Genomic DNA, 10,110 nt, shown 5'->3' on the forward strand with positions numbered 1-10,110 from the left:
TGACGCAAGTTACGCTGTTTACGTAACGCCTATTACACTTAACGGCGTTTGCGTAAACAACGTAATATAGTGAGTTACGCCTTTTCCGTAAAGCCGGATTTGCGGAAGCAGCGTAAATCACGACACTACGTTATTTACGTAACTTCCATTCAATTCTATGGAAGTTATGGAATTAGCGTAAAAACGGTGGGCTGGGCTGCTCTGTATACACGCCCACCTCAGAAAAGGGCTCGGCGGGAACAAGCCGCCACCTGCTGGAGAGCTTATGGCATTACGTGTGTGTGTGGGTAAATAATATTCCAGCGCAGTCGCACGCGGATGACGTCATTAGCCCCGCCTCGTGTCATTTCCTGCCGCGCAGTGTGTATAGGACGGTAAGGGCATGCCCGGAGTTTCCATAAATAACCGCATTACGTTACCGTGTGCGTTTTCTCTGTGGCGCAGTGAATATATGAACATTGAATAGCGGCAGCTCGGGATCTATGTGTGGCGTGTGGTCAGTAATGGGGGATCAGTGACTAGTGGAACCAAATATACATGGACGTGCGGTTTCTTCTCTCTTCAAATAGAGCAATGTTCACACACGTCTAACACCGCCCCAGACAATGTTACTGCTGGGGGGGCAAATGATATAAACTCCTGGACAACCCCTTTAAGTTAGTTGTAAAATTACTTCCAAAGCAATAATAGAACCTTTAAAGGGGATCTCCAGAGGTTGAAAAACCTGTCTGAATGGACCTTTCTAAAACCCTGATTTTATTTTTCCATGTACATAGTTATAGGGGGGCTTGTTTTCTGCAGGACAAAATGTCCTTTCTGTACAATAATGTGGATACCAAATGTAACTCTAAGGACACGTTCACACGCTGCGTTTCGGCTTGCGTTTGAAATGCATTGCAACAGCTGAGGGGAGGGGATTTGCCTAATTTCAATACTGTTAACATTTTCATTCACAAAACGTATAGTAAATGTGATGTTAACATATGCATTTTGTTAACATTGCATTAACAAATGTAAACAGTAATGTAATTAGGCAGATCACCTCTCCACAGCTGTTGTAATGTGTTTAAAACGCAATGAAAACTCAACGTGTGAATGCACCCTAAAGCTCTCAAAAGTGTTCCTTAAAGGAGATCTACCATAAAAATCAAGAATGATAAACCTGGGACATAGGCGGTCTCACCCTCCCTCTGTTCCCTCAGCACTTCCCCCTTACTTTGCCTGTAATCTCGCTGAAAGAGGAAGTTTCAGCACACAGTGGGAGGGGAAGTGCTCCTGCACAGTGTAACAGCTTATGAATCTGCGTCACGGAGGGGCTCTGGTAACACCCCCAGGAGCCCTTTGAGTTCATTAGCATATGTTTTTAAGTTGAAAGAAGGAAGGATGCCATGCATAACAAATATAAGAAGATTACCACAATCACCCTGCCTGGATATATGAGTAATGTCCCTGGTTTATCATACTTGATACTGACGGTTGATTTTCTTTAAAATCGGTCAGATCGGTGTAATCTTAGTTTTGTGTGTGTTGTAAGTAGCGGCATAACTGTGAAAAATACATTTACATTGTGCACAGAGCTCAGCAGTGTGAGTTCATGCCCCTTTGTAATTGGACAGCTGCAATCCTGGAATTTTCCTCCCCGTTTTACAGATGTATTCGTTGGATTTGTGGATTCCCTGTAATTCTTCTTACACTGATTTATGTCTTTTCAGGAGGATGGCTCTGGATACATTGTACATATAGGAGCCAGGGGGTGGTTATATCCAGCAGGACATTGTAACACCATGGCTTTATCCCCTCAAATGAAGCAAGGACTCCTCCTATGCAGAAACCACTGGACTAGACTCCACAGTCCTGCCTTGTGTCCGGTGTTATACAGCGGCACATACAGAAGACCCGGCCTCCCCCCGGATCAGACGCCCTTCTGGAAGAAAACCGATTTTAGTCTCAGGAATGGAGTGACAAGTCTGAGGAAACACCTCGGTCTTGCAGTGAAAGAAGCGGCGGATCATCTTAGAGGGCCGAACGGTAAATCGCTGAGGGAAGACCTCCTGGAGCAGACCAATGTGGTGTGGGAGTTCCGGAGGCCGGAGGACTTGAAGAATTGGGTGGTGTCATCGGATGTGGAGATTGGGGGGAAAAGCCAGGCCTACCTAAAACTGGGCAACAACGAGCAGACGGGCCTGTTTTATGGGGTGCTGAATAATGAGCTGCCCCGAGATGGAGAAACCAAGTACAGCGGATATTGTACCCTGAGGACAAAGCCTCCAAAGGTTGGTACAGATCATGGTTAGTAGTAGTGGCTCTCTATATATGTAGGCATCATAGGGGCACAGACTATACACATCTCTCTCCAGCTCCTTGATCAATTGTGTCCTGTTTGACCCAGAAACACAATGCTGATATTCCATTAAAGGGGAGATTCCCCTTGTCAATAGCGCACCAGAATTGGGTTTCTAGGTGCCTCACGTGTATACATACAGGGTGTCGCAAAAAGGTCAGGACGGTGGAATATGTCGGAAAATACACATTGGATATAAAAACTAAAAATGCACATCAAATATTTTTTTTAAATCTATCCAATGATACCAAACTCAGCCTCCTACCCTAATTGGGGGGGGGGGGGACTTTAAAATGTTATAAACCCCATTTTGTACTAGAGATTTGGATTTTCCAGGAAAAATAACATGGATTTCATTTAGGTCTTTTTCAGTTCTGGTGACAGATGGCGCTGTAATCGACCAAACGTGTGCAAAAACTTTGAAAAGGGAGATATTTTGATAAATACACATCAGATCCGGGGACTCGCGCTACACCAGCCCCCGATGTGCGAGAGGCTGGGTCATATAGGGTTAACTTTAGTATCATTGAATAGCCCTCTCCATACAAGCTTGGTGTTTGCTGCATAGTGCAGCTATCGCCCAACAGGAACACCCCGATTGCAGGTGTTAACTGTTTTATTGCCACCAGCAGTGAAAAGCCTTGTTTAGTGCGTGGGAGTCAGTGTGTGATGCTGTGTATTTTCTGCAAATCTGTTACGAGGTGCCAGTGGCACATTGCAACACATGGGGGCTTATTTACTAAGGGTCCCGCGGCCGCATTTCCCTTGGGTTTTTCTTTTCTGGGATTGCGCCCCCGGGACAGGGATTTAAAAGGGGATTGTGGCTCATCGGCGCCAGCTTTCATGCGACACAAATCGGGAGGCGGGCCGTCGGACAATCCGAAGGATTCGGACAAAACGCGGGATTTAACACTTAAATTGTTGCAAGCCAAGCACTTACATGCATCGGGAAGAAGGTGAACTTTGTCGGATCTGAGCAACACATGTAGGATATCGGGCGCACGATTTTAGTGAATCGCGGCAGCTGTACATTCTTGTCAGGGATCGCGCAGGGACTGGTAAGTAAATTTGCCCCATGATGTGCAAAATCCCCACATACTGCCAGAAGATGGCGAAATGAAGAAACAAAAGACATTTTTTTTTCTGTACCAAAGGCCTTTTTTTTTTTTTTTAATGTATTAACACACAAAAAAACGGTATCCCCATGATCGTACCGACCCAAATAATAGAGACATGTCATTTTGGGGCGCACAGTGAAATCTGTAAAAACAGAGCCCACAAGAAAATGGCACAAATGCGTTTTTTTACCAAATTTTGAATTTGTATTTTGCTACTTCCCAGTACATGGCCTGGAATATTAAATACCATCACTAGGAAAAGCTATTTATTACACAGAAAACATCTCTATACGTAAGAAAAATGTAAAAAGTTATGGATTTTTAGCAAAAAAATGGAAACTCAAAACTTAAAAAAGGGCCACAGGGTTGAGTTAAGCTCCTTGCAGGTAGGTGACGAGTAGGTATTGTCAGTCTGTATGTGTTGTACTTGTACCAGGTCTCTGTCTTTCCGTTATCACTGATCTGTTTCTTTCTTACAGGGAGCGTTCAACCGCAAGTTGTCTTACGATTGGTCCAAATTTAATATGTTGCATCTGAGGATTCGGGGAGACGGACGACCCTGGATGGTGAACATCCAATCTGAGACCTATTTCTCTATACAGTGGGATGATCTATACAATTACTTCCTATACACTCGCGGGGGGCCCTACTGGCAGGATGTTAAGGTAAGATGCTGCTGGTTACTATTACATAAGGAAAATGTGGGATAGCTTACAGCTATGTGCACACACACAGTTTCTAGCGTTGTCATTTTTTAATAATTTCTTGCGATCTTTAGTGCAACGTCAGGTTACATTGAAAAACTCAGCCTTGGGCTCTGCTCATATATGTAGTTAAAGGAACACTCCAGTCATAGCTGATTAGTTGCATTATACCTTGTGGGGGAGGAGCAGGACTCCAGGTTATATGAATAGAATGGAAATGAGTCCTGCACGTATATGGCAGCATGGTTTTTCTTCTTAGATAACATGCACATGTGATCTTCACCGTAAATCCTTCAATTCTCCTCCATAAATAACCCCACCCACACCCACTTCATAAAGTAATCTGAGGCTCAGATCCCTGCGGCTAGTATGCACACAGATTAGCCAAATGTCTGGCACGTTAAAGGGAATCTGCCAGCAGATCTTGCCATACAAAGCTGCAGTCATTGTTAGATTATACGCAGATCTGCAGGTACATTACCTATTTATATGTGCTGTTAGTGGCAGCAGGACTGTGAAATATGCCTTTAGGATTGTACTTGGAGCTCTTTAGTGAGATATCACAGCACAGCCCCTCCCCTACTAAGAGGCTTCTGCTTAGATATTAGTTTAAAAATTCAGGCAACTTAACAAAGAACACAGCAGTGTTGGAAAAACCCCCCTGCTACAATTCCAGCTACAGTCCTGGAATATGAATGTATTATCTGCTGTCCTGCTGCTACTAAGACACACAAAGGTATGATTACACAGATCTCCAGGGCCAATAACTAGCACTGCCTGAAGCTTTGTATGGGAAAACCTGTTAGTAAACCTCCCTATGGCTACGGGCACACGGCAGCGCGGGGAGAGGAGGAGGAGGAGGTGAGCGCAGCTCATCCCCGCCCCTCTCCATAGCGATGTATGGCCGCGGCGCCGTAATACAGGAAAAGATAGTACATGTCCTATCTTTTCCCGGGCTACGAAGCGGTACGGTGCCGCACGTGTGCGGCACCATACCGCTCCGTAGGGCGCCACGAGCCCATAGAAGTGTATGGGGGGACGTATATCGGCCCTATATACGTCCCCCATACATGTGTGTGAATGCAGCCTATGAGGAAAATCAAAATCCCTCACTCATAGATCCAGGCATTGTGACTGTAGTAATCTTCTTATATATGTGATCCATGGCATCCTTCCTTCTAAAATTAACTTTTATAATTATGCTAATGAGCCTAAAGGGCTCTGGGGGTCTTACAGGTGCCCTTCAGTGCTGCAGATTCACTGGCTGTTTCAATGAGCAGAAAATGTCTCACTCAACCCCCTGTGATATAGTAGTAGCAGGAGGGGAGGGGTGATCTGATCTGCATATTGCAATATCCTGTGAAGCAGTCAGGGTGCCTGGGTCTGTGAGTGAGACCTCATACACACAACCGCTACTACCTTTTATAATTAACAATTCCAATATTTAAAATGCATTTTTTAATATACTACACTACTCAAAAAATAAAGACAATCAATTTCACAGGCAATTAGCAAGTCACACTCAATAATGGATTGGTTCTGCAGGCGGGGCCAACAGACCACTTCTCAGTACCAATGCTTTCTGGCTGATGTTTTGGTCAATTTTGAATGTTGGTGCTGCTTACACACTGGTGGTAGCATGAGACAGACTCTACAACCTACACAAGTTGTTCAGCTAGGGCAGCTCATCTAGGCGCATCAATGCGAGCTAGGGCCAGAAGGTTTGCTGTGTCTGTTTGGTAGTGTCCAGGCCAGTACAGCTGGAGATGTGGAGCTGGACGTAGAAGAAAAAAAAAGCAACCCTGCAGCAAGAAGGAACAGGAGCACTGCCAGAGCCCCCTGCAAAATCACCTCCAGCAGCCACAAATGTACATATGTCTGTACATACGGTTAGAAACCCACTCCTTGAGGATATTATGAGTACCTGATGTCCACAGATGGGGGTTGTGCTCACAGCCTAACACTGTAGAGGGCGTTTGGGATTTGCCAGAGAACACCAGGATTGGCAAATTCTCCACTGGCGCCTGGTGCTCTTCATAGATGAAAGCCAGTTCACAGACATGGAGAGTGATGTTCTGCCTGCACCGGTTTGGCAGTGGGTGAGTAATGTTGTGGGGGTCGTACAGCCCTCCATGTGCTCACCAGAGGTAGCCTGACTGCCATTCGATAATGAGATGAGATCCTCAGACCCCTTTGAGACCATCTGCTGCTGCGGTTGGCCCTGGGTTGCTCCTAATGCAGGACAACACACTAGCCCTCTTGTGGCTGGAGTGTGTCAGCAGTTCCTGCAAGCTGAAGGCATCGAAGCTATAGACTGGCCGGCTCATTTTACAGACCTGAATCCGATTGAGCACATCTGGGAAATCATGTCTTGCTCCATCCACCAACGTCACATTGCACCACAGACTGTCCAGGAGATGGCGGATGCTTTAGTCTAGCTCTGGAAAGAGATCAGATGTGAGGTTGTGGATGGGCTCATCAGGAGCATGGCAAGGCATTGTAGAGAGGTCATACAGGCATGTGGAGGCCACACACGATACTGAGCCTCATCAGGAGAATGCCGAGGATTGTAGGTAGATCATACAGGCACGTGGAGGCCACACACTACTGAGCCTCATTTTGTCTTGTTTTACGGACACTACATCAAAGTTGGATCGGCCTGTAGTGTGTTTTTCTACTTTAATTTTGTGGGTGACTCCAAATCCAAGCCTCCATTGGTTAATAAATTTGATTTCCATTGATTTTTTTTTTTTTTGTGACTTTGTTGTCAGAACATTCAACTTTGTACAGAACAAAGTAATCAATAACAATATTTCATTCATTCAGATCTAGGATGTGTTGAGTTTTAGCTTTTATTTTTTTGAGCAGTGTATTTAAATCAACCTTTTGTATTTAAAATGATTTAATGAACATATTATTTATTAGGACACCTGTCCAACTGCTCGTTAACACTTAATTTCTAATCAGCCAATCACATGGCTGCTACTCAGCGCATTTAGGCATGTAGACATGGTCAAGACAATCTCCTGCAGTTCAAACCGAGCATCAGTATGGGGAAGAAAGGTGATTTGTGGCCTTTGAACGTGGCATGGTTGTTGGTGCCAGAAGGGCTGGTCTGAGTATTTCAGAAACTGCTGATCTACTGGGATGTTCACGCACAACCATCTCTAGGGTTTACAGAGAATGGTCCGAAAAAGAAAAAACATCCAGTGAGCGGCAGTTCTGTGGGCGGAAATGCCTTGTTGAGGTCAGAGGAGAATGGGCAGACTGGTTTGAGCTGATAGAAAGGCAACAGTGACTCAAATCGCCACCCGTTACAACCAAGGTAGGCAGAAGAGCATCTCTGAACGCACAGTACGTCCAACTTTGAGGCAGATGGGCTACAGCAGCAGAAGACCACACCGGGTGCCACTCCTTTCAGCTAAGAACAGGAAACTGAGGCTACAATTTGCACAAGCTCATCGAAATTGGACAGTAGAAGATTGGAAAACGTTGCCTGGTCTGATGAGTCTCGATTTCTGCTGCGACATTCGGATGGTAGGGTCAGAATTTGGCGTCAACAACATGAAAGCATGGATCCATCCTGCCTTGTATCAACGGTTCAGGCTGGTGGTGGTGGTGTCATGGTGTGGGGAATATTTTCTTGGCACTCTTTGGGCCCCTTGGTATAACGCCACAGCCTACCTGAGTATTGTTGCTGACCATGTCCATCCCTTTATGACCACAATGTACCCAACATCTGATGGCTACTTTCAGCAGGATAATGCGCCATGTCATAAAGCTGGAATCATCTCAGACTGGTTTCTTGAACATGACAATGAGGTCACTGGACACAAATGGCCTCCACAGTCACCAGATCTCAATCCAATAGAGCATCTTTGGGATGTGGTGGAACGGGAGATTCGCATCATGGATGTGCAGCCGACAAATCTGCGGCAACTGTGTGATGCCATCATGTCAATATGGACCAAAATCTCTGAGGAGCTTCCAGCACCTTGTTGTATCTATGCCACGAAGAATTGAGGCAGTTCTGAAGGCAAAGGGGGGTCCAACCCGTTACTAGCATGGTGTACCTAATAAAGTGGCCGGTGAGTGTAGATCCAGAAGGTAGAACACTGACAACTCCAGAACCAGCACTAGGAGCCAAGATCATACCATAAATATAGCCCCTAACCAAGTTCTATACAGGCAGTCCCCAGGTTACATACAAGATAAGGTCCATAGGTTTGTTCTTAAGTTGAATTTGTATGCAAGTCGAAACTGTATATTTAGATCCAGACAAAATTGTATTTTGCCCCAGCGACAATTGGAGTTTCAAAATTTTTTGCTGTAATTGGACCAAGGATTATCTATAAATGTTCATTACAGACACTTTACGGCTGATCATTGCCGTCTAGGACTATAGTAAAGCATCCAGAGAGCTTCCCAGAGATCAGTGGGCAGAGGGGTCCGTCTTTAACTATGGGTCATCTGTAAGTCGGGTGTCCTTAAGTAGGGGACCGCCTGTACATATATAGCACCAGAACAAAGCCCAGTACTTACAGGAAATACACTACTAAAACCAAGTCTTTACAGAGATTAGAAGAACACAATACAGAACCAGAATTGAGATCTGTTAATAAGTACTGCACCAGAACCCAGCTTAGTACAGTACATAAAAATAGAACCAAGCTCAGAGTAAAAAATAGTTTAGAATTGTGAGTTCATGTGTAATGCCTGCACTTACTGCACTTTTTTTTTTTTTTTTTGCAACCAGGGTACAAAGCCTGGGTGCCATGGCCTAAATCTGATGATGTTACAGTGCCTTCCCCCGGTAGACATGTCCCCAGTAGTATTAGAGACCCCACTGTGCACATTAGAAAAAAAATAGTTTATACTCACCTCTTCTTGCTGGCGACACCTTTCCGTAATGATGTAATTGTTGTCGCCAGGTCAGAGGTCTATGGCCTGTGTGAGATTGGGAGCGCCGAGCAGGGAGACACAGTTAGTGTGCATGAGGCCTAAGTGTCCCTACTATTTTGATGGTAATTTTCTCGCTGTACAGGGATTGTAGCCTGCGGTGCTTTTTTGTACATGATGATACAGTAACTACATTTTAATGCTATGTAATCTGCAGGCAGCATATTTGATCCCCAGTTCAGTAGAATCACAGTAGACAGTTAATGACAGTAGATCTTCGCCAACCATTGATTGCCAGCAGGGGGAGCAAATCCTCTATCATATTCAGTAATGTTCCAGAGCCATAAGTCATGCAGTCCTGTGTTCTTTTCAACTATATTACAGATTCCCTTGTCCAAGTTTTTTTTGACAAGCCGAGGAAGGATCCAAGATGGCCAGTACCCTCTGATGCCCGACAAGGTGTGTTAATGTACAATACAGTGTTTTCATAGGTTAATGTATATGTGTATAAGCCCCGTTGCCCACAAGCAAGTTTGATACGTGTGCTTGCTAGAACATGTGGGCAGAACGCTGACATGGTAAGTTCAGTTCTGGTTTATGAGGGTATGGGACGGACTTTTCAGCAAGCACACAATGCGCATTGGATGCATCAAACTTGCTTGTGGGCAATAGGCCTAACTAATACTGGACTGTTATCAAACACATGAGCGGATCTGAAGGGTATAGGACCTGGAGACCCCATGTCTAGCAGTAGAGCTGCAGACCCACGATCCAGTCCTGGGCAATAGATAAACTGTATACATGGCATAGGAATCCATGTTTATTAACACTACCATCATTTTCAGATCACCACCCTTGGATTTACACTTGCAGACCGAGCAGATGGACCATTTCAACTCGAAATTGACTTCATTGGATTATGTAAAGACCCAGCACATACAGAAGAGTTTGCCTATGAGATGTACAAAACCACCCCTATATAAGTGTGATGTATGGTGTTCAGAATAAAGTATAATTTATTCCCTTTATTGAGTAGATATGGATGTGC

General features: G+C 44.8%; 1 protein-coding gene across 2 annotated transcripts; it reads left to right on the forward strand.

Annotated features, from left to right (window-relative positions):
* Positions 1–216: 216 nt before the first annotated feature.
* On the forward strand, positions 217–10,090 carry NDUFAF1 (NADH:ubiquinone oxidoreductase complex assembly factor 1). Of its 2 annotated transcripts, none has more exons than XM_072115272.1 (5): positions 217–374; positions 1,713–2,273; positions 3,939–4,124; positions 9,447–9,521; positions 9,908–10,090. In XM_072115272.1, exons 2-5 carry the CDS (start codon positions 1,785–1,787, stop codon positions 10,043–10,045), a joined length of 888 nt encoding a protein of 295 aa, XP_071971373.1. In that variant the 5' UTR covers positions 217–374; positions 1,713–1,784; the 3' UTR covers positions 10,046–10,090. The 2 variants fall into 2 exon arrangements, with proteins under 2 accessions (XP_071971373.1, XP_071971374.1); XM_072115273.1 differs by having other exon boundaries at positions 368–496.
* Positions 10,091–10,110: the final 20 nt, after the last annotated feature.

The sequence above is a fragment of the Engystomops pustulosus genome, chromosome 7 (assembly GCF_040894005.1).
Source record: "Engystomops pustulosus chromosome 7, aEngPut4.maternal, whole genome shotgun sequence".
NCBI classification, from domain to species: Eukaryota; Metazoa; Chordata; class Amphibia; order Anura; family Leptodactylidae; genus Engystomops; species Engystomops pustulosus.